General features: G+C 36.4%; 1 protein-coding gene and 1 pseudogene across 1 annotated transcript; both read right to left on the reverse strand.

Annotated features, from left to right (window-relative positions):
* Nucleotides 1-17,148: 17,148 nt before the first annotated feature.
* On the reverse strand, nt 17,149-18,781 carry LOC111921518 (ER lumen protein-retaining receptor A-like). The gene is made up of 6 exons (XM_052770990.1): nt 18,686-18,781; nt 18,396-18,455; nt 17,988-18,103; nt 17,764-17,837; nt 17,616-17,679; nt 17,149-17,185 (listed from the first exon to the last, which is right to left on the reverse strand). Exons 1-6 carry the CDS (start codon nt 18,779-18,781, stop codon nt 17,149-17,151), a joined length of 447 nt encoding a protein of 148 aa, XP_052626950.1.
* Nucleotides 18,782-20,559: 1,778 nt separating this feature from the next.
* LOC111921519 (oil body-associated protein 1A-like) lies at nt 20,560-22,277 on the reverse strand (annotated as a pseudogene).
* Nucleotides 22,278-25,112: the final 2,835 nt, after the last annotated feature.

Here is a 25,112-nt window from a genome sequence, read left to right on the forward strand (position 1 = left end):
TGAATCTTTTCCTAAAATAAAGAAAACAATAAACATACATTAATTAAAACAAACAACTAAATTTAAACACTAAAATAATAATAAAATTATTGCGACAAGTCTAAAGTTAAGTCTTTTTATGTAACGAATTTTTCGGAATCCATTCTACCATCTGATATGTGGCATGCCGGTTCTCGTTTGGGTAGAGTAATTGATGTATTTATCTCTGGTAAGAAATCACGAATGGGGAAAAGATTCAGATTTGTTAGATTCACAGAAGTTCATAATTCTGATCGTATGATTAAAAAGCTATGTGATGTCTAGTTTGGATTCCACAAAATGTTTGCCTCTCTACCACTTAATCGTAAGAATGATCCTCTAAATCATACAATCCCTTCTTTGGTTGAAAAGCATGTTTCTCTAAACAATTCATATGCAAGTGTGGTAAGAGGGCATAAGGCTGAGAAATTTACTAATGATAATGCTGATACCATTATTGATGTTGAATCAGGTGATTTTATCACTGATAGTAAGAAGCTAGCTTGTTTGGTTAAGGCTAGAGATTTTATTACTCTGCCTAATCTGGGAATGTTGTGTCATGATGAGGGATTTGAGAACTTTCATATCAGGTATTTTGGGGGATTATGGACAATGTTTGAATTTAGTTCCAGTGAGGCGTGTAAAAATTTCTTGGAAACTGATGTGGTCAATCACTGGATCACTGAAAAAAGAAAATGGGATAGAAATTTTATACCTTCAGATCGTATTGTTTGGGTTGACATTGAAGGGTTACCTTTACGTGCATGGATCAAAGTAACTTTTAGAAAGATTGTGGCTAAATGGGGTAATATTGTCCATTTAGATGATAATATTGGTGAAGACATCTATAAGTCTCGTGTGTGCATATTGACATCATTCTTCAGTATTATTTTGGAGGTAGTAAAAGTTAGTGTTGATGGCATTACTTTTCCAATTACCCGGTTGGAATCCAACATTTACGTGTGAGTTCAACAATGATGTTCAAGGTGATGGAGAAAAGCAATCTCATTTTGAAGAAGATGGTAGTAATACCTCCATATTTAATAAGGAAGAAAATTCGCACGACCTGTTTGGAATATATGAAACTCTTGAAAAGCTAGATAAGGAGGATCGGGAAAATAAGAATAAAATAATAATCACAAGGGCAATTTCCAGGGGTATTTTCGGAATAATTTTTAGGAAACTGATAAAGAAAATTCCCAGCACATCAACCACTCCCCTGCTTGTGGGGCTGAATCTGTTCCAACGCATATGCAGGAACCCCATAAGGTCTCGAAATTATCTGCTGGTCCGATGGCAACAGATGGTGATTTTCTAGCAACCCCTGCTACAACTTCATGTGCTGTTAAGCCTGTTGTGGCGACATCAACTTCTATTTCTACTACGCCCATCTCTGGTCAACCATTGTTAAATGAGTTGGATCCAAATTCCAAAAAACCGAGGTCTAGAGAAGATGTTAATTCGGCATCACATAAAGATAACGGGTCCCATGCTACTCTAGTTGGATTCTCGGGAGGTTATGGACGTGTTTCAGGCATTAATATTTCCGAAGACGAACTTTGTCACCCTCAGGTTTTTCTAATCAGTGTTATTCGTTTTTGGGAGATAATCAGTCTGTCTCGGAGGGGCATCAAAACAGTAATTCCTTTTTTTTATTGAATTAAAGAAGACGATTGATATGGGAGCATCTTTGGGGTATAATATGGATAGTTGTTTGGACCGTGTGAAAGATATTTTACAAGGACACGTTGAAAGACAACATTTATGAATTGTCTTTCTGTTAATGTTCAAGGAGCGGGGTCTTTACAAAAGCGGACCTGGGTTAGGAAATTATGTATTTTCCATAAAATTAATTTTCTAGCCATTCAAGAAACAAAGATGGAAGATGTTGATTTGGCCACGGTTCGATCCTTTTAGGGCAATTCTTCTTTTATGCATGTGGTTTGTCCTTCCCGAGGCGCTTCGGCTGGCATTCTAGCTATTTCGAATTTGGATAGTATTTCCAAAAATCGTAATATTATTTTGGATTGCTTTTTTTGCTGTGGAGGCGGTTTGGGTTCGTACGGGTCTTGATGTTATGTTTATTGTTGTTTATGCCCCTCAAGGAATTTCCAACAAAAGAGTTCTTTGGGATAGGATTTCTAGCCTTATTTAATCTTTTCCAGGGGAAAATATTATTATGGGTGATTTTAATGAAGTTCGTGATGAAACAGAGCAAACGGGTTCGGTCTTTAATCATGCTTCTGCTCGAGCTATTAATGATTTTATAGTGAATCTTGATCTTTCTGATATTCCTTTGGGTGGACCTCGTTTACTTGGAGTGACAAATGGGGATCTAGGTTTAGTAAACTTGATAGATTCTTGGTCACATATGGGTTTATGACTACTTTTCCTCACCTTGCGGGTATTGTGTTGGAAAAAATATTCCTGATCATCGCCCGATTCTTCTTTTGGAGCATTGGGTTGATTATGGACCTACTCCGTTACGGGTGTTTCACTCATGGTTTGATGGAGATGGTTTTGAGATTATAGTGCGGGATTCCTGGATGAGTGATTTGTATAGGGTGGGTCTGGATAATCCTGATGGGTTTTGAGCATTCTAACACTCCTATGGTGTACATGCAACCCTAGAAACCTTGGATCTATTTTTATCTAATACACATGCAAATTTGATTTTTCCAAGGTTTACTTCCTAACTAGCATGACATGAGGAACATGTAATATAAAACTAGTAGAAGTACATCCCTTTGTTGTTGCTTGGATTCCTTGAAGACTTTGTGAGCCTAACACCCCAAATGTTGTGCTTCAAATGCTTCACACAACACCACAAGACTTGGAATAACTTGAGAGAATACACTTGCACTCAAAAATCGGTTATGCCCTCTTAGAACTCACTAGTAGTCCGATTTTTCTAGCTATAGGGCTGCTTTTATAGTGTTGTCACAATTAGGGTTTACACATGAATGCCCTTAATTGTCATGACTCTTCATTTCTAATGATCAATGGGTTTGTAACTCCGATGAACTATCCATGGAGCTCCAAATGGTTATAACCCAACTCCATAAACCATGGATCATAAATCCACCATAAAAGATTAGATGATTGTCATAATCAACCCTATATATTTAATTAGTCTCATTTTGATCACCAAATTAATTCTAAATTAATACTTGATCAACACTAATTAAATAATACTATTATTAATATATTAGAACTTATAATATATTAATAATCACAATTTTCCTTTCTCTCATTTAGTTTATCCAAGTATTGCAATGCCATGCAACCCAAATGGACCATGCCGGGTCGAGTCAAGTACATACCAAATAAAGTTATGGACTTAGACACTATATCCAACAGTCTCCCACTTGGATAAGTCTAATAACTATATTTGCATATATGACTTCAGGATCCGACTAACAATCGTAGCTCTTTCAAAGTCTTTCGGAACTGAGATGATAATGATACGCCATTTAAGGTAAGTGATCATATAATCCTCTGCTCTCAAGATATCAGCCGGACAAACACATGGAACATGGTCTTATTTATTGTCCAACATTTGTTTCTCGATCTCTGATTTGTTTCGAAATAGAACTAAATTGAACACATCAATTAGGTTTTGACCGGGCCCAACACATAAGTCAAAACCAAATCATCGAGGGCCCCAAATATCGCTTCTATTTCTAGAAGGAACAGATAAACTTCGACTCATATGCTTGTACTGACTACCTGTTGAATTATGCACAAAAGCACACTTTATAACATCGAGTTACAAATGCGTTTTCGTAAAATCAATGGATAACCAACTCATAGTCAACAACTCATATCTCTAGGTTTGAAGATTTATATGATATTACCGTCTCACGATCACTCGAGATAAATTCCATGAAGTGATGCAAGTGAGCGTGGGCTGAATTCAATACTCATGACTTATGAGCACTCATGAATGTTGTAGCAACCATTGCTATGTCTAATGCACCTTAGACAAATCTTACAAGCCAAATTCATGACAATCTTGATTCATATCTACTTCCGATATATGACCGATTGTGGAGAGTTTGAATAAAATAATTATTTTGGAAGTCAAAACATGCAAAATTGAAACCAAAGTAAACGATTAACATAAGATAGTAACACTTTACTCATAAATAAATAACAACTTTTATTTAATCATCAAAATGTCAATTACATTTTACAAGTTTCAGAAATCTAATTATTGAAACTAATATCATCCTTCAGCCCGATGCGCGTCGCATGCTGTAAATGCTTAACCCTACTCAGTCCCTTCGTGAGGGGATCTGCTGGGTTCTCATCCGATGATACCCTCTTTGCCACGAGGAGTCCTTCTTCTATTCATTGTCTTATGAAATTTTTGAAAATTTCCATTGGCTCCTTTATAGCTGGTACAACTCCAAGGTCTCCGATGAAGTTCTTTAGCCATATCGCCTCCTTCGCTGCTTCACTCGTTGCTATATACTCTGATTCACAAGTAGAATAAGCTACTGTCTCCTGCTTGGAACTTTTCCACTTACCTGACTGAGAGCGGAAATTCTCCATATCAGTATGAAAGCTAGCATCACTATATCCTTCCACTCTCAAGTCATTACTGCCGCCGAGGGTAAGGACCCAGTCCTTAGTCCTCCGCAAATACTTGAGAATATTCTTTACCGCAATCCAGTGAGCCTTGTCAGGGTTCCCTTGATATCTACCGACCATGCTCAAAGAAAAAGCCACATCAGGGCGAGTACAAGTCATAGCATACATGATAGAGCCCATAGCGGAAGCATATGGTATATGACTCATCTCTGCTATCTCAGCCTTTGTACTCAGACTCTGAGTTTTACTCAGCTTGGCATTACTCTGGATAGGTAATTCCCCTTTCTTGGATTCTTGCATGTAGAACCTCTTCAGCACCTTATCCAAGTAGGTACTTTGACTAAGTCCAATTAGTCTCTTACTCTTGTCTCTCATTATCCTTATCCCTAGGATATAGGCAGCTTCTCCAAGATCCTTCACAGCGAAACACTTCCCAAGCCAGGACTTAACCTCCTGCAAGGTTGGGATGTCATTTCCTATGAGTAGTATGTCCATCCACATACAATACCAGAAAGCTGACTATGCTCCCACTAGCCCAAATATATACACAGGACTCATCTTCGCTCCTCGAAAAGCCAAACTCTTTGACTTTCTCATCGAAACAAAGATTCCATCTACGAGATGCTTGTTTCAATCCATAAATGGATTTCTCAAGCTTACACACCCTATTAGGGTACTTTACATCGACAAAACCCTCTGGCTGAGCCATGTAAACATCCTCAACCAACTTTCCATTAAGGAAAGCGGTTTTGACATCCATTTGCCATATTTCATAATTATGAAATGCAGTTATGGCCAGCAAAACTCTAATAGACTTAATCTTTGCTACTAGTGAAAAGGTCTCATCATAGTCAACTCCTGGAGTTTGAGTAAAGCCCTTTGCCACCAGTCTTGCTTTGTAGGTGTGTACCTTCCCATCCATTTCGGTCTTCTTTTTGAAGATCCATTTGTACCCAACTGTCTTACGACCTGGTACATTGTCAACCAAGTTCCACACTTGATTGTCATACATGGACTGAATATCGCTGTCCATAGCCTCCTTCCATTTAGCAGACTCGGGGCCTGCCATGACTTCCCTGTAATTATTAGGTTCATCCAAATCTATTAGTGTACTATCACCAAGGTTCTAAATGGCGTGAGGCGTGGCGTGGCGGCAAGGCCAAGCCTCAAGCTTAACGAGCCATGACGTTTTTCAAGGCTTGATGTAAGGCGACGATTTTGTATTAGTTTAAAATTATATTACCACATAAATATAAATTTATATTAAATATAACTACTTTTTAGAAGTGTTAGATCAATAACTAATAACAAAAGGTTAACAAAAACCACAATACCTGTATCTCCGATTAGAAAAGACATAACAAAGAGCAAAAAAAACGTGTCTCAAACAAAAAAACACACATCATAACACGCCATAACGCGTCGTGGCGCGCCATATCACGCCTTGCAACGTGCCACGCCTAACAGCAACGTTATGAAGCTTTTCGTAACGACGAAGCCACGCCTCACGCCATGATGCGCGCCATGGCGCGCCTTTTAGAGCACTGACTATCACTAATAAATGTATCACCTTCAGCGGTGATGTGATAACCATAATAAAATTTAGGTGTGTTCCTAACTCTAGTTGAACGCCTCGGAGGTACGGACTCATCTATCGGCTCAACAAGAGTTTCCTCCTCAAGTTGGTCGGTAGTATTTGAGGTTCCTTCACCACTTGACTCTTGAAGCTCTTCAAGGTCAATTTGCCTCCCACTGTCCCCTTGGCTTATAAATTCTCTCTCACGAAAGACTCCTCTTCTTGCTACAAAGACCACATTTTTACTGGGTCTGTAGAAGAGGTAACCAAAGGATCTATGTGGGTAGTCGATGAAAATACACCTCTCACTTTGAGGTTCAAGCTTATCATGAGTCTCACGCCTCACGAAAGCTTCACAACCCCAAATCTAAATGTGGTCTAAATTGGGAACTTTCCCAGTCCACATCTTGTGATGTGTTTTGGCAACCTTTTTAGTAGGGACTAGATTAAGGATATGGGCGGCAATCTCTAAGGCATACCCCCATAATGAGATTGGTAATGAAGCTCGACTCATCATGGAACGAACCATATCCAACAAGGTTCGATTACGCCTCTCAGCCACACTATTCAACTGTGGTGTCCTGGGAGGTGTCAATTGTGAGATGATCCCACATTCCTTGAGATAGTCGAGGAACTCTGTACTAAGATACTCGCCACCACGATCGGATCAAAGCATCTTAATGTTCCTGCCCAATTGATTCTCGACTTCCTGTTTAAACTCTTTAAACTTTTCAAAGGTTTCTGACTTATGCTTGATTAAGTAGATATATCCATATCTGATGTAATCATCAGTGAAAGTCACATAGTACCGATTAGCATCCCTTGTGGCTGATTTGAAGGGTCCACAAACATCTGTGTGTATGAGGTCCAACAAACGCTCACCCTTCTCACAAGTACCAGTGAAGGGTGACTTTGACATTTTTCCAAGTAAACAAGACTCGCAACTATCATCCGACCTTAGGTCAAATGATTCCAAACTCCAGCCTTCTGGAGTTGGCCTATGTGCTTCTTGTTAACATGTCCAAGACGACAATGCCACAAGGATGCTTTATCTAAGCTTATCGAAGAATCAATATGATATACATTATTTCCTAAGTTGTCTACAATCGACAAAGTTTCATATACACCATCACAAGGTAATGCCTTAAAATAAAACACATCATTATAAAAAGTATCAATAGCACCAATTTTATTATCAAACGAAAAGGTGAAACCTTGTTTGTACAAACTATGAAGGTAAATAATATTTCTCACCATTTCAGGCGAGTAACAACATTTATTCAAATCTAACATTAACCCATTATTAAGTAATAAAGAATAAAATCCTATCTTGGTGACAGGTGATGCTTTCCTGTTGCCGATGACTAAGTTTATCTTCCCGTGCTCCACTTGCTCACTTCTTCTTATGCCGTGCAAATCAGTACAAATGTGAATACCAAAACCTGTATCAAGCACCCAAGAATTAGCATTAGATGAGTTATTAGACAATATTGTATAAATACATGCATGGGTGGGTTTAACTTTCCCATCCTTCACATCTTGCAGGTACTTGGGGCAGCTTCGCTTCCAGTTCCTCTTTTCGTGGTAGTAGAAGCATTGTGCTTCCTTTGGGTTTGAAGAAGGAGGAATGAGACCTTTCTTGGTCCCACTTGAAGAGGAGCCATCAAGAGACTTTCCCTTGGTACCCTTCGAATGGGTTTTCCTCTTCTTCCCCTTTCCCTACCCAATTGCCAGAACAGGGGCTGCTGTAGGAGTAGGAGTAGAAGTAACAGCCGACTTACCTTTAAGGCGACTTTCAGCGGTCCTTAAAAGTCCTTGAAGTTTTCTAAATGTGACTTCCTCCTTGTTCATATGATAAGTTATACGAAACTGATCATAACCTGGAGGTAAGGAATGGAGAATGATATCAATCGCCAAGTCCTCAGGGAAGTCCACATTCAGCTTCAGCAACCGGTCCATGAACCTTTGCATTTTCTGCAAGTGACCGGTGATGGGTTCACCATCCTTCATCCTGGCCGTTATCATGGAGGAGATGATTTCATACCTCTCTTGACGCGTGCTCTGATGATAACTATCCATCAGATCTAAGTGCATCTCAAAGGGGTAGAAATCTTCATAGGATTTCTGGAGTTCGGGAGTCATGGTAGCCAACATGATGCAAGACACTTTGGTAGCATCCCTCTCATGTGCAGTGTACTCCGCAACCTCCTTAGGAGTAGCAGTGGACTCATTGATGACCCTAAGCTCCTTATCAAGGACATATTCCTTGTTCTCATAGCGGGTAATCATCCTGATGTTTCTAATCCATTCATTGAAGTTAGACCCATCAAAAGTGACTTTCCCACACAAGTTCATGAGGGAAAAGGAGCCTGTAGGGTTTGAGCCAGTAGTAGTGTTGGAAGACATCTGAAAGAAAGAATGACAAGTTAAATTAGATGAAGAGTCCTTAATAAGTCACCCAAATGAAATATTAAGGCTAGGACCCCACAAACTATTTCATAACTTGGAAGAGGGATGCCGTAATCCAAGCTATGAAATATATGAAGGTAGGTAATTGACGATTTACCAATTTCCACCATTATAAACGAAATAAATTATTAAGTTTTAATTGGATTTGAAACTCCTAGATCTTTTGAGATATATTGAACTTTCAATGGCATGTTTGAATCTTGATTGTGCCCTCTCAAGCTTGCGACTGGGATGCCGAGGATCACAAACAAGGTGTGAATAACCATGCAAATTAACTTGGTACCCTTAATTTTAACACCTAATCGATGTGCCGGTTAACCACACACGCTCCACCGATCTATGATAAAAGTTAAGTCACCCTTTGCCACTCTTACTAGTCCTTGTTAGTGTGCCGGTTAACCACACACGCTCCACTAATGACTTGGCAAGATGCAAAGTGTAATTTCATGGGTTAGCACCTATTTCACATTTTCCTAAAGTAACTAAGATTGGGAATTAATAAAGTTTTAGTTACTTTATAATTTCATTATACTTTTAATGAGGATTAAGGTCCTATCCTACCCGTTCGGCTAACGACCCTCCACCAGTCAAGGAAGTGGTCGGTGAGAGTGGACACCCATTAAGCTGCCATTTTATAGGCAACAACCTTATACCCCCTTTTAGACCGACTTCATGAATGAGGTCTACTTGCGGTAAGACTGAGTTATTCTTATACATATATATAATGATTAAGCTTTTAATATTATAGAAGTATAAGGGTTGAATTTTAAATTTTTAAAATTCCAAGGATCTATTTGGAATTAAAGTATTCATGTATGAGACTTCACAAATTCCAAAACATGAGGGCAAGTTTTGAAACTATTTCAAGACTCTTTAATTTGTAACTTATGAGTTTTAATGGTTCATAAAGTTGAAGACTCTTCAATTTATGAAACCTCCTTTTCTTTAATGACAACTTGTAAAGAAGTGACTTTTGGTTATCCATAACTTGAGGACAAGTTATGGATTCCATCATTAGCCATTAAGATCAAGAATTACACTACAAGAAAATAACACATAATTCCTATGATCTTCTAAAATTTATAAGAACAAATATTCATATCAAAATTACAAAAATCATATTAACACATATAAATCATGGAATTTTGATATTGGCAATTGTAAATGGTTTAGCATAAACATTACACCATCTAAAGTAAGTTTTAAAACACCAAAACAGTTTAGGGTAATGTTTCTAGTCCATTTCCAGCAGCAAAAGTCGAAAAACTGCATTCTGGGGCTCCTACTCGTCGAGTACAATAAACTACTCGACGAGTAGGATGAGTTTAGTCATGGACTCGGCGAGTCCCCTTATGGACTCGGCGAGTTCATGTGTCATAGTGCAATTTTTTGAGCTTTTTCAACAAGTTTGCATCAAGTATCAAGAAAACAAGCCTAGGCTCTGATACCACTGATGAGTTTTGAGCATTCTAACACTCCTATGGTGTACATGCAACCCTAGAAACCTTGGATCTATGTTTTCTCTAATACACATGCAAATTTGATTTTTCCAAGGTTTACTTCCTAACTAGCATGGCATGGGGAACATGTAATATAAAACTAGTAGAAGTACATACCTTTGTTGTTGTTTGGATTCCATGAAGACTTTGTGATCCTAGCACCCCAAATGTTGTGTCTCAAATGCTTCACACAACACCACAAGACTTGGAATAACTTGAGAGAATACACTTGCACTCAAAATTCGGTTATGCCCTCTTAGAACTCACTAGTAGTCCGATTTTTCTAGCTATAGGGCTCCTTTTATAGTGTTGTCACAATTAGGGTTTACACATGAATGCTCTTAGTTGTCATGACTCATCATTTGATCACAAAATTAATTATAAATTAATACTTGATCAACACTAATTAAATAATACTATTATTAATATATTAGAACTTATAATATATTAATAATCACAAGTGTCCTTTCTCTCATTTAGTTTATCCAAGTATTGCAATGCCATGCAACCCAAATGGACCATGGCCGTTCGGGTCAAGTACGTACCAAATAAAGTTATGGACCTAGACACTATATCCAACAAATCCATGGGTGAGATTTAAGAAGAAATTGAAACTTCTTAAATCTAATCTTAGGGTTTGGAATCTAAATAATCGGGATTTGTTGATTACTAAAAAGAAGAATCTCCAAGATTTAATTGAATCTGTTGATAGTTGTCTGATGGACGGGGAAGGGTCTTCTATCATGAGGGAACATAAGGTTTCTCCATTAAAGGAGGTCTCAGAGTTAGATCATTTAGCTCAGTTAGATCTCACTCAAAAAGCGAAGATTCAATGGGGTGTAGAGGGTGATGAGAATTCGGGTTTTTTTCAGGGGGTTCTTAAATGGAAGAGACGCCAAACTACGATTCATGGTCTGTTGATTGATGGGGTGTGGGTAGATAATCCTACTTTGGTTAAACAGGGTTTCCATGAGTACTATAAGGCTCTTTTCTCGGATCAAAAGCATTAGAGGCCTAAGACTAATGCTAGTAATTTTAGTACCTTATCTTCCGTGCAGGTGAATTTCAGAAATTCACCTTTTTCTCGGGAAGAGATTAAAAGAGCAGTGTGGGATTGTGGTTCGTCAAAGGCTCTTGGGCCGGACGGTTTCACTTTTGGATTTCTTAAGCATTTTTGGGATCTTATAGCTGATGATGTTGAGGCATTTGTTTCACACTTCTTCCATCACTCCTCTATCCCAAAGGGGTGTAATGCCTCTTTTCTAACTATTAATCCAAAAATCAGAGATCCGAAGACTGCAAAAGATTTTAGACCTATTAGTCTAATTGGTTGTCAATATAAAGTTATTGGTAAACTGTTAGCTAATAGATTGGAGGAAGTTATTGATCGTGTCGTTAGTATGGAACAGTCTGCTTTTGTTAAAGGTAGACAAATTTTAGATGGTCCATTCCTTCTAAATGAAGTGGCTTCCTGGAGCAAGACCTCTCGAAATCCTTTGATGTTATTTAAGGTGGATTTCAAAAAGGCTTATGATTCTTTGTCGTGGGACTATCTTTTGGAAATTATGATGATTATAGGGTTTAGGGAGATATAATGTGGCTGGATTAAGGAGTTTTTATGTACTACTAGGGCCTCTGTATTGGTTAATGGGTCTCCGACTGATGAATTTCAACTTCATCGTGGTTTACGACAAGGTTGATATTGCCATATTTATACATATTTTTAGGCGATATTTATTTACATTTCTATTAATATTTTGGTCATTTGCATAGAATAATGGTACTTATGAGTTTAAATTGTTATTTTGCAGCCAAATAGAAGCATCTTCGAAGATAGGGACTGAAATTGACAGAATATGGAACTTTGGAGGATTGGAGAAAAGAAGAACGGAAAATCACCCAAAAGACGTACTCACGATGTGAATAGTTCATGGTTCACGACGTGAGTGGAGAGTTTTAGAAGATATGCATGCGGGTGGAAGAGTCCTTTCCAAACACGGTTATCTCATATTCACGACGTGAATCCTTATGGTTCACGACGTGAACTCGGGAAATCAGAAAACTATAAATTCCCTTGCCCATTATGATTTAAAAGACTTTTGGCTGGCTTAGAAGGGTTCATATAGACGAAATTCAGAGGAAGATAAGATCTGGAAGTTGGTTTTAACACCAAGGAAGAAGAAGTTCATAAATTGGTTTATAAAATGGTACACTTAAACATGTCTTTGATTATGGTTTTTGTTTGTTTAGTTGTTAGTATGTCCAGCTAAATCCAACTGCTTCTGTTAGATAGATGAAGCTGGAACTCATGGTTTTAATGCATTAGATTTGACTTTACTTGTTGGTAGTATGTGTGTTGATTGATTTTACCTAGCATGTTTAATTTAAATATTTGATTGATTTAAATTCTTGCTCTGTGTAGTTAGTGAATACAAATCTGTATGAATTTGAATATCTAATAATTCAGTGAACACTAGTTTATTAGAGCTAAGATCAAACCAATCTTAGATAAGTAATTGAATCATCGAATTAAGTTGTGCTAGAGAACTCATATTATGACTGTAATTGTGTGTTTATCAAATCAATCTTACATGGCTCCAATTTCATTTAATAATTGATTCTGTGTTAACTATTGTGTGACCATACATAGAATTATATGAATTGGTTAATAATTAGTAGATTTAGAACTAAATTGCTAATACTTCATTAATTGGTAACCAACAGTAATAGTCATAGCTAATGTATAACCATTGAGTGAAAGCGGATTCAAACTAACAAAAGTGTTTTGTTTATTGATTGAGTTTGTGTTAAAGAATTAAGTTCATCTAAAATTGCAAAATTAGATATAAAAAAACCCTTCCTTTGTTAGTAATTAGGTTAATTTAGTAGTAGATAAATTAATTAGTCAACACCGTTCCTTGTGATCGACACCCGACTTACCCAACTATTATATAATTCGATTAGGTACACTGCCTAGGTGCATTTTAGTTAGTTAAGTTAGTTAGGTTATAAATTATAAAATTAGTGGGTACTTTTGTGCACATCAAAGGTGATCCTTTATCTCCTTTTCTTTTCATCTTGGCTATGGAAGGGCTCCATGTCACTTTGTTTAGGGCCCATTCAGCTAATGCTTTTAAGGGACTTTCGATCTCATGGGTTGAAACTTCACATCTTTTTTATGCGGATGACGTCATGTTGATTTATTATTGGGATCTAGAGAATGTAAATTGTCTTCTTCGTATTCTTCGGTGTTTTTACATGGCGTATGGGCTGAAAATTAATTTGCTTAAAAGTAAATTGATTGGTGTGGGAGTTCCTTTTACCGAGATTTCTAGTGTTGCACAAAAAATTGGGTGTGCTGCCTTTGAGTTGCCTTTTTTTCACCTTGGTGTTCCGGTAGGGTAGTCGATGAATCGTGTTGCTGCTTGCTCTCCTATCCTTGAGCGTTTCCGGAGTAGATTGTGATGGGTTTAGAGTAATACATCATTCCTATGGTGTACATGCAAACCCTGATAGCTTTGGATCTAGTTTGTATAATGAACATGCAATTGAATCATCCAAAGCTATAACCCTAGATCTATCATAATATGAACTGAATTAAGGGTTTAGAAATTTCCTTTGATTGTTATGTAGTAATAACAATATCAATTCCTCCTTGTAATTGACTTCTGAAAGCTTAGTGTCATAAGTGTCACACATCTAATGGAGTCACAAACACCATAAGCAATAAGGATGAATGAGGAGAGAGAAGACACCAAAATCGGCCTGAAACCCTCTTGAAAAGATTAGCCACGTTTTTGGGTCTCAAGGGTTCTTTAAATAGGTAGGCAATTAGGGTTATCTAACAAGGAAACCCTAATTTGACTGCTTAAGCCCTAAGCAGCCCATGGACCCCTTCTGGAGCATGCCTTGGACGAAAATCATATGGGTTTCCCATAGATTTCGTCCAACCTATATTCCAAGGTGATCCATAGCCTAATTGTTATTATCTTATAATTACAATTCCAGTCCCCTAAGTTTAATTAATCTCTTTTAGACACAAAATTAATTCTTGACTAATATTAATTAAACATTATGATTTCTCCTTTAATATATTATTCTCATAATATATTAATAAATCATAATTAATCCTCTCTCTCTCTCTCTCTCTCCATAATTCATCCTATCAAGTTGCTTTGGTGAATGCAACCCAAAAGGACCATGCACCATCGGGTCAAGTACATACCAAAATAGTTATGGACTTAGACACTAATCCAACAGTCTCCTACTTGGATAAGTCTAATAACTATTCTGGTATGACTTCAGATCCTGATCCGCAATTATACCTTTCAAAAGCCGCTGTCAACTCTGATCTTATCAGAAGCATGTCTTTTAGATAAGGGATCATATACTCTTACATTCTAGATATCGTATAGACATGAGACATGGATTGAAATCATTCTCTCCGTCTATGTGTTGTTTCCCGATTTCCGATTTATGACGACTAATAACAGACTACAGTTGAACACATCAACTTAGTCCCGGCTTGGCCAAGCGCTTAGGGTGTCATCACTAAATCATCGAGGGGCCCACATATATTGCTTTTATCCCACTTTGGGTAAAAGGAACGGATAAACTTTGATTCAATGCTCGCTTGCACTCACTCACCGAATCATACACAACAATACGTTTTATAACACCAAGTTACTGGTGCGTTTACATATTATCAATGTGTAACCGACTCGCAAGATACAACTCACACATCTCGGTTTCAAGAACATAAGATATTATCGTCTCACCAATCACTCGTGATAAAATCCATGAAGCGATCCAGGTGAGCGTGGGTTTAATCCAATGCTCAAATCATATTCATAACTCATAAGCACTCATGAACGTTGCAGGAAACCTTTGCTATGTCTAACACATTTTAGACAATCTACACACCAATTCATGGCAGTCTTCATTTATACTTATTTCCAACATATGAACGACTGTGGACCGTTCGAATAATAATTTAATTATTCAGGAAGTCAAAACATGCAAAGTGAAACACAAGAATAATACTAATCATATATAGCCTCAAACTTTTGAGTATAAATAAAACACCTTTTATTTATCACCATATTGATTACTCATTATTTGTTGTTTTGGGTAATCAACTTCTTACTTGAATTATAACAACAATTGTCCCATGCTCTTAGCATGCACACTATGTTTTCCTATGATTCTTACTTTGTGAAATAGTATAATTGAATAACATTTTCAATCACACTCATTTCACAATTCCTAATCCATTAGTGTAAGAATACAAAATTCTCGCCACTACTAGAATATGTTAGATTCTAACATTTTATGCAACAGTCTTTTTTCGTAATGTCAAGGCACAAAAGTCACCATGACTCGGCCAATGAAATTAAAATACTCTATTGGAGATTGTTACAAGACAATTCCATAGATGTGAAGTCTCACATTCAAAGTACATTCCTTTGAACATCCTTCTTGCATAAAAATTTCTAATCTAGACATTGATTCTCGATATCCAACTCCCAATATAGAAAAATTTCCATATGACAACTCATTATAAATAGAATCTTATCTATTCATAATAATGTCAATATGTTCCATCCATGACTATACTTTCAAATGTCCACAAGCGACCAATCCTTAGCGAACCTTAGATTGTCCTTGGCAGTTGTTTAATTATTTTTAGTCAAAACCGGTTCTATTTCCTTTTTTCCTCTAAATGTCGTAGGCATTTGGAAAATTTTAGAATGGTCGAATATTATAGCATATGCAATCGATCCTATACCCGAAGCGTATGGGATGCAATTCATAATGAAAACATGATACTTTACCAGTTTCTTACTATAATATCGTCATAATCACTACTAGAAAAACAGCCTTTTACGACACTCATTGCATGTCGTAAAAGGCTCAGACGACGCGCAAATGCGCGTCAAGGAAGGCCCTGTCATAAAGGAAGACGACACACTTTTGCGCGTCATCTATAGACGACGCGCATTTACGATGCTCATTTACGACGCGCAATCACGACACGCATTTACGACACGCAATGCATATCAAGGAAGGTATTGTCATAAAGGAAGATGACACGCATTCGCGTGTCGTAACCTTACGATGCACGTGTTAATGACACGCAATGCGTATCAAGAAAGCCCCTGTGAAGAAAGGCCTTGTCATAAATGAAGATGACACACATTTTTGCGTATCATAATTTTAAATGTTTAAAAGAAGTATTATTTATAGATTTACTAATTGTCAGATTAAATAATACATTAAAAATCTCATAATACAAAATAAAATACCATAAATAACAAAGATAATTCATTTCACTAATATGTCAAATACAAATAATTATTCCAATAGTGAGTAAATGTTATAAAAAAATGAACTCATTTATATACAATTGCATTATCTAGCTTACTATGTGCCAACAACTCTCTGTGTGTTTACTTTTGCTTGAGTCTCGTTTCCTCAAAAGCTTCTAGCCATGCCAAAATATGATATCTTAGGGTTCATGTCCAAATCAAGTAAAACACTGCTAGCTTAAATTCATCAAGTCCTTGGCGTGAAGTCTTAGATAGAATCTTAACTGCAATCTCCAATCCTTCTAGCAGACCCTAAAGATCATTATTGGCCATGTAACAGGATCAACCTGCAATCTCTTATTACTTGCAGCATCTTTTGCCTGTTTGACCAAGGTTGTGCCTTCAGCAGCAACATGCTGCATTGTGTCAAAAAGATAAAAACATATGACAACACATACAAATAACTGCATTCTACTTTAAAAAAATAGAATCCAACTCCTAAATCACAAACCTTTTTAAACATACAAGAGACAGGATCCAATCCATGGGGTATTTTTGGAAAATAGTATGAACATTCTTGACAAATCATCAACCTGCAAGTGAAGGGTAGAAAGGGAATTGGAGCTTGGTGATGCTTATGCTGGTAATTGAAGCTTCAAACGCCAAGCCAGGCAGGTGATGCTCATGCTGGAAGTTGAAGCTTGGAATTGCTTTTCCAATTGTATGTACACATACACATGAGATAAGAATAAGAAACTACTATATTTGATTAGGTTTAGCTAATAATAAGCTAAGGAAGGGGAATGTGCACAGAAGTTATTATGTATAGAATGAGAAAGAATAATAACCAAAAATCCTGTCTTAGACTTATTAACTTTTCACCTATTTGTCTTTCTTCCTAAAAATATTCATTTGATCTGAATAAATATTATGAAACTTGGTTTATTGAAAGCAAGTATTAAATGGTCATGGTCATGGTCATGTAATGTAGTAGTAGTCTTATTCAATCTGGAAAATTGCAAATTTTGTCCCACTGCCACCCAGGCGAAGAGTAAAGACGTAAATGCCCTTCCTCATAAAGCCTGTGTTATTATGATTATGCTTAAAGTAAAAGATAGAACAGAAAGAATGGGAATGGAGGTTGAGTACCTTATGAAGTAATAGTAGAAGAAATCAGCATAAAGAGCTGTTTGTATTAAGCCAGAGAAACAGGCTGAAAACAAACAAACAAACAAACAAAAAAGTCAAATGAAATACATGTATAGACAATAAGAATAAGAGAAAAGCTTTAACTTACATATCCATCCATTGAAATGGGGCTGTGTGAGATACCGACAAATCCAATTGAGAATATTTAATGCACGGTATGCCCTAACAATATAATGCAAACAAACAGATTTTCATTAATAGCATCCTATTTTCTAAATGATTATTATACTATTTTTGATCATTTAAAAAACCATTTTTCATGGTTATCCAGCTTCATAATGATATCATGCCAAAATATAAAAGGGAGAATACCCAAGAAAGAAAACATATTGACCGATCAAATTGTCAACATTTTCACTTCGCTGTAGCAGAACCAACTGTGGGAGAATAGCAACAGCTTCCAAATAGATAGAAAATGCCCAACATATCTGCACATTCCTAATAATATTAAAACTATACAACCTTATCTATTGCTACATTTTTATATCTTTATAACACTCCAATTAGGCTAAGCTTTTTTTGAGGAGGGCATTCAGGTCTTTTGGACAAGAGCCAGTCCATGTTCTTTTCATATCTTCTTAATAATCAATATAACCGCACTTATTCTCATATATAATTTTGTAATGATTAATTGATTATAACATGTTTCAGCACAAAGACAATGAATTAACTTAACTGTAGTCTGCTTATAATCCTGGCACAAGGTGGAATCTTTATAACATCGGGTGGGTCCACACTGATATTCAAACATAAAACAAGAGCAACACATCCTGTTTTCATCTGTAGTTAAAAAACATCATTTTAGAGCTAACTATAAAGAAATAAACTACCAATAACAACCCAACAAATCATAGCCTCTGATTTCAAATGCATAGCTGTATTAGCAACGAATGATCACAATTACAAGAACAGCAACACTAATAGCATGTTGGGTTTAGCATATACCAACAGAAGCCTCCAGCAAATCTCTAAAGCAAATTACTTTGACGATCATGTGAACTCCAACTAACAAAACTAAACCACCCACTACAAGCTTTTTGCTTAATAACTGTTGGTGCAAGTAAGCCAGGTATGGCAAAATACAGCTTTATGTGGCAAGCATACATGATTACAGGTTACCATACTCATCTAATCAGTAATAGTGGGAAACTAATAGGTCCAACAGAAACAAGGCATACACCTTGTCTGATAGCAGATTATCTCATAAGCATATAAAATGCAAAAGGAAATCGAAAATGATGAAAGGGTAAATGCAGGAAACAACAGATTACCCGGTCCTTAGGCCACCATTTGGAGACCAACCCACTTTCAGCAGGAAACAAGATCACCACTAGCAAATACACACTTATAAACTTCCTACCCAAGAATATCCTCATTCAGTTTCATCAAGTGGCTTACATATACTTTTTAGCCATTGCAACTCTCAGTCAGCTTCCTCCTCTTGTAGTCTTTGGAAGAACAATCTCTCTCTTCCCTCTCCTTTTTATTCTCATAGTAACTGCTATAAAAGATGGATACGAGGATTGGAGAAGACACAGATCAGATAGAAATGAGAACAACAAAGAATCTCTTGTGAGAATCCCTTGTGACATGGTGCTGATGTGGACAAGTGATCCTAGTGGCATTGCTTACATACAAACCATGAATTTAGATGGAGAGTCGAATTTAAAGACACGTTATGCTAGACAAGAAACATCCTTAATGCCATTAGGGTCAATATCAGGGGTAATTAGATGTGAACAACGTAATAGAAACATATATGAGTTCACAGCTAATAGAGTTAAATGGTCATATAGTTTCCCTTAGTCAATCAAACATTATCTTACGTGGGTGTCAGGTGAAAAACACAAAATGGGTTATAGGTGTTGTTGTGTATGCTGGACAAGAGACAAAAGCTATGCTAAATAGTGCAATTTCCCCTTCAAAAAGAAGCAGACTTGAACAAGCAATGAACTCAGAAACTATCTGGTTATTTGTTTTTCTATTCATATTGTGTCTTGTTGTTGCTATTGGGATGTGTTTATGGCTGATGAGTCATCAGGATGCAATTGACATGATTCCTTATTACAGAAAGAGCTATCTTATAAAGGGAAAGTTTCCAGGAAAACCGTATAAATACTATGGGATTCCAATGGAGACGTTTTTTGCGTTTTTGAGTTCTGTTATTGTGTTTCAGATCATGATTCCGATATCTTTATACATCACCATGGAATTGGTTCGATTAGGTCAATCTTATTTCATGATAGAAGACAAACACATGTATGATAGCAGTACAAACTCAAGGTTTCAATGCAGATCCTTAAGTATAAATGAAGATTTAGGTCAAATTTGTTATGTGTTTTCTGATAAAACTGGAACACTTACTAAAAACAAAATGGAATTCAGAAAAGCTTCTATTTTCGGGAAGCATTATCATAATCCACCAATTCTGGATAAAGAGAATCCAGGTTTGACTTTTTGACATTTGACTTTCTTTTAGTAGTTTTATTTTATAACATTCTTTTTGTCAGTTTATAACATTCTTGTTTCAACAGAAGCAGACATGAAAGGAAAGAAGATAAAATCTGATATTACTGTGGATCCTGATCTCATGGGGTTGCTTCATAAAGGGCTAAATGGGAATGAAAAAATTTCTGCTCATGAGTTTTTTCTAACACTAGCAACATGTAACACTGTGATTCCAATTCTTAGTCAAAGACATGCTACCCCTTACAATTAAGATATACACAATTAATTGCTGGAAAATGTGAGATTTTGTTACCATATATTGAGTCGACGCACCCAACGCACAAATGATGTTCAAATCGGCGTTCCAAAACATTAATCGGTGTTCCCAAACTTCAATCGGCGATCTAAATCATCGTATAATAATTACGTAACCAAATTATGTAGTGAAATCACACATTAAAGCAAATTCCAGCTGTATGAACACAAAATAAAGGCAAGTTAAACAAAAGTATGCATAGATTGCTGGAAAGGGATATAGATACATGATGAACTCACCAAAATCATAAACACAGATAGTGACATAGCGAATTTGCAGCAAGAACTGAGAAGGAGAGAAAACCTTATTAGAGAATGAAAGGATGCATCTCTGTGGTATGAGCTGATTGTGAGAGAGGTGTCGTTATAGAGCTGAATGGTGATGGCGGTTTACTTGATTTCTTCAATTTTACCCTAGACCATGACTATTGACTAGCCTCTAAAAATCAGGTGTGCATGCTGAAATGGTGTTGACACGTGTATATATACTGTGTGTGTGTGTTGAAGAATAGTTGAAATGAAAAACTTACATGCCAACTAGAAATGGCTCTACATAAGAAAACAAGTGAACTTAAATCCACTGATGTGTTCACTTTCACCTGCAAACCAAAAAAACATAAGTAAGTTTCTGCTTCAAATCAAATCAAAAGTCAAAACCAAACAAAAGCAGATGCATACCATTGCACAGAGACCTCGAAAAGCATCCTCCTTTTGAATATCATCCCGAATTTTGTTGACATTAAGAAATTTAAGTATTGTCAAATGATGTTTTAAGTAAAAATTCTAAGAAAAAGGAAATGAGGTTGAAGTTGTAAAAATTTTGGGACTTACATGGCTAAAGCAATATGCCATGCTTGCATGAAATGCTCCGTGTGAGGTGATACAAGCTGAGGACAAACTCATGCAAGTCTACACAGGGTGATTGCACTATTTTCAGTGACTTATTAATCCCTTCACAAATAACATCAAAAAATACTAGATGATTCAGATGATAAACAAAAAAACAAATAAATAAATAAAGCACATTTGACACTTATAAAAAAGATAACTGATACTTGTCGCCATACCAGTTACTTAGCAGCAACCTCAAGAAACTCAACTAGGCGTGGGTGCAAATGAGTTGGACAAACCTAATAAACTAAAAACACCAAAAAAAGTTAATATATAGTTAACATAAACCATTGTTAACAACTAGGCGTAATGAAATTGGATGACTATATTCCCAAATTACCCTTACCAGGTCTCCAAGCAAAGCAAATTGATATCTCGTACAATAGTTTTGAGTCCAACTCCATCAGCATGTGCTTTTGAGTGAATTCCTTGGGATAAACCTTCCATATACGCCCTGTTATCCCTTTCCTTTTTGAACAAAACACCATAGCGAGACTCCAAATATGTAATAATAATCGATCGGTAGAGTTTCTACATAAGTTGCAGGTGATCAAAAATGGCGGAAATCAGGAAATGTAAATTGTACCTTTAGCTAGATTAGGGTAAAGCCATCACGAATTAGAGCCATCATTACCTGTGGGAGACCTAGGGGAAGTTGATCGCCTCTATCCACCTGCCAAAAAAGTGAATCATCTTCCCGTAAGTTTTCGGCGCTTTCTCCCGATCTTGCCGCTCAACCGGACTAGGGACGCCGGGAAGGAAAAGGACGTCGCTCTTCACCTCATACTCGTGGATGTGCCACATCGGCTTTTCTGAGTCCGGCAAGGTTAAGAACAATTTTTATGTTATGATGTTTTCAACTCCTATTAACCGGGCATCGACGATTGGACGATCGTAGATCAAGCACTGTCTCATATCCTCGTTTTGATGGCGACGGAGATGGGGCATAAATGGAAGGGGGATATCAGAGCACAAAATAGAGAGACAGGGGAGGCGGGAGAGAAAAGAGTCGAATGAGTGTTTAAAAAAGCCCTAGAAATTATCCCAATGATTTTCTGATATATGAATTGTTGAGGTATACAGCAGAGATGGTATCGTGATTAGGGTTTGCAGAGAAAAGGGAAGAATAGAACGAAGGGGATCTTGAAGTGGGGTATTAAAAATTTTAAGAATTTTGAGGGGATTTCATTTCCCCCTTTCAAGAACGCGCGTTTTAGTAAAAATCATAAAGCGACAATCACAGAGGACGCACGTTTTAGATAAAGTGCCCTCCATGTTTTCTTTCTTTCTTTTCTTTTTTTTTTTTTTTTTTTTTTTTTTTTTTTTACATTAGACACTAATTTAAGGGCACGCAATAATACGTGACCTAAATCCTCAAATTCTTTGAACAGACGACACATTTTTATTGTCACTCTCTTTTGCGTAACATAAATCAGTGAGCATCGTGATTTGCGTGTCGTAAAAGGGTCTTTTTCTTGTAGTGAATATTTCTATTTGCCGTGTGCTCAAAAAATTCGAACTATAAAGAGGGATGCCATAATCATAATCGAACTTTGAGAATTCAAATAATAAATATACCCTTGACTAAATTCAATTAAAATTTCTCGATCTAAGCTTTTTAGATTGGAAACGAAGTATAACATTCTCTCCCTTAATTATAGCAAAAACAATTTTTTTACCCCTGCAACTTTGCAAAGTGAAACTTTTGTTTTTCTATAATTAATATTGCCAACTTGCAATACTTAAATAATAATCATGCTTCCACTAACATGATGATTATATCCATTCCAGCATAACATTTATGCTCCCACTAGCTTTGACACGTATTTAGAAACCAATTAAATTTCTAGAAAACAGTACTTATTGACTTCCCAAGTTCATGGTTTCTAATACGATATGATTCGATAAGCCTTTATCTAAGCTTCTCAAAATCACACACCTTTCCTTAAACAGCTCACATGTGTGTCTAAACTAATTCAGAACTTATTTTACTAAGTCCCAAATGTTTAGATGAATTGTAAAATCTCACAATTCGAACTATGAAGAGGGATGCCGTAATCATAATCGAATTTGAGAACGCAATTTACATAATCGCTATCTCCTTAAGATCTCTCTTAGTGAAAGCGTTTCCTCACAATCATTTTCATGAAGGAGAGAAACCTTATGACACTTAGATTTTATGGTGTATGTGTTCCTATCCATGTGAATTTGTCATAACCATAATCGAAACATAATATTTGTGAAATATTCAAACTCGTATGGACAAAACTTGTCCATTTTTAATTTCTTGCCATCAAGGGTCCCACCATTGCTTCCAAGTTATCTAGCAGCTCACCTATGCCAGTCAATGTACTTTCATTGAATAAGGTGCTTGCCTTATGCAGCCTATTGAGAACTCATAGAACTCATATGCATAATCAACTCAACTGGATTGGCACAAAAACAAGAATACGTCAACACAATAGGTTAAAAACCTCAAGTCCTGTGCTAGTGTTTAATAGGTTTACTCTTGATCAGTTCTTGAATCTTTTCAAGATCTTCAGACTCCCACTGACCTCTTGACATATTAGATTCTCTTATCAAGAAACATTTCTTGATAAACAAATATTCAAGAGTTAGTGTGTGTCTATATCAAGACGAATCATTACACACATTTGGTCTTAGTTGGTCTTGGTCTTCTCCAAGACATCACAACTTACCAATTTCAAACGTGCAAAATAAAGAAAAACAATTTTCTACATCACATTTGATGAGTGTGTGTCACTCAATTCACAATCTTGGAGTATGATTCTAAGACTTGATTTTGGAACGAAGTATGGCTCATCTTTTTGATTTAACCATTTCAACAATTTCCGATTCCTCTTCTTAGCTATACTAGTGCACTAAGATGTCCTTAGAGGATCAATTGTGATATGGTTCTTAATCATTAAGATGATCATAAAATCCGATGCAAAAGTACTCTCCCTTCTTCTTAGATTGGAGAAACTTTTATCTTTCTGCCTAATTGATTCTTCTTATTCGTTCTGCCATTCATTAAAACTTTTTAATGATTCAGAATTCCACTTAACCTTGTAAGCATAACCACGAATAGTCTTATTGTTATTTGTGGTGGACTTGACTAGTGCACAACATTGTGTTATATTCCTTTAGTCCTTCACTTGACTCATATATTTGTGTGATCAAGGAATTAGTCTTAATCTCCTAAGTACTAAGATTTCCATACATCACATGATTTAAATCATATGATTCCAAGTTTCTGTCCAATTGAAACTTGGGTGATGGGAATCTTTCCTTACTTAGAAAATTGTGACACTACCATAAATAACATAACTAAGAATCATATCCATTTATAGAAATACACAAACATCAGTTTTTCTTACAACGATTTCATTGCAAGGATATATATATATATATATATATATATATATATATATATATATATATATATATATATATATATATAAATAAGACAAATCAAAAAAATTATTTTATTCATAAAAGCAGCGGAAAACATGTCCTTACAATGCAAAATCAACTGAAAAACTATGTAACCAAATATTCCTAACAAATATATCATAACTTTCTAAGCTCAAAATCCGATCTTCGAATCCATGCGATCGTGATCCATTTCTTCGTGATCAGACTCATCTTGCTTTTCCATCAAGCTTCCTCTCTTTTCTCTGATTCTGCAAAACATTCAAATGTAATCTTATCACATTATGTATTAAGAATCAGAGAACAGGAACTTAATGGAGTTAATAGTGGATTTTACCTGAAGTAGAA

The sequence above is a fragment of the Lactuca sativa genome, chromosome 4, assembly GCF_002870075.4.
Source record: "Lactuca sativa cultivar Salinas chromosome 4, Lsat_Salinas_v11, whole genome shotgun sequence".
NCBI classification, from domain to species: domain Eukaryota; kingdom Viridiplantae; phylum Streptophyta; class Magnoliopsida; order Asterales; family Asteraceae; genus Lactuca; species Lactuca sativa.

Excerpts from the sequence above, each read along its gene's own strand:
- LOC111921518 (XM_052770990.1), bottom strand. The coding sequence starts at position 18,781 with ATGTATGCTTGCCACATAAAGCTGTATTTTGCCATACCTGGCTTACTT. Across the intron at positions 17,680-17,763 it reads CCATTTCAATGGATGGATAT|CCTGTTTCTCTGGCTTAATA; the intron begins GTAAGTTAAAGC and ends GTTTGTTTTCAG. Across the intron at positions 17,186-17,615 it reads TTCTACTATTACTTCATAAG|TTGGAAAAGCAATTCCAAGC; the intron begins GTACTCAACCTC and ends GTGTACATACAA.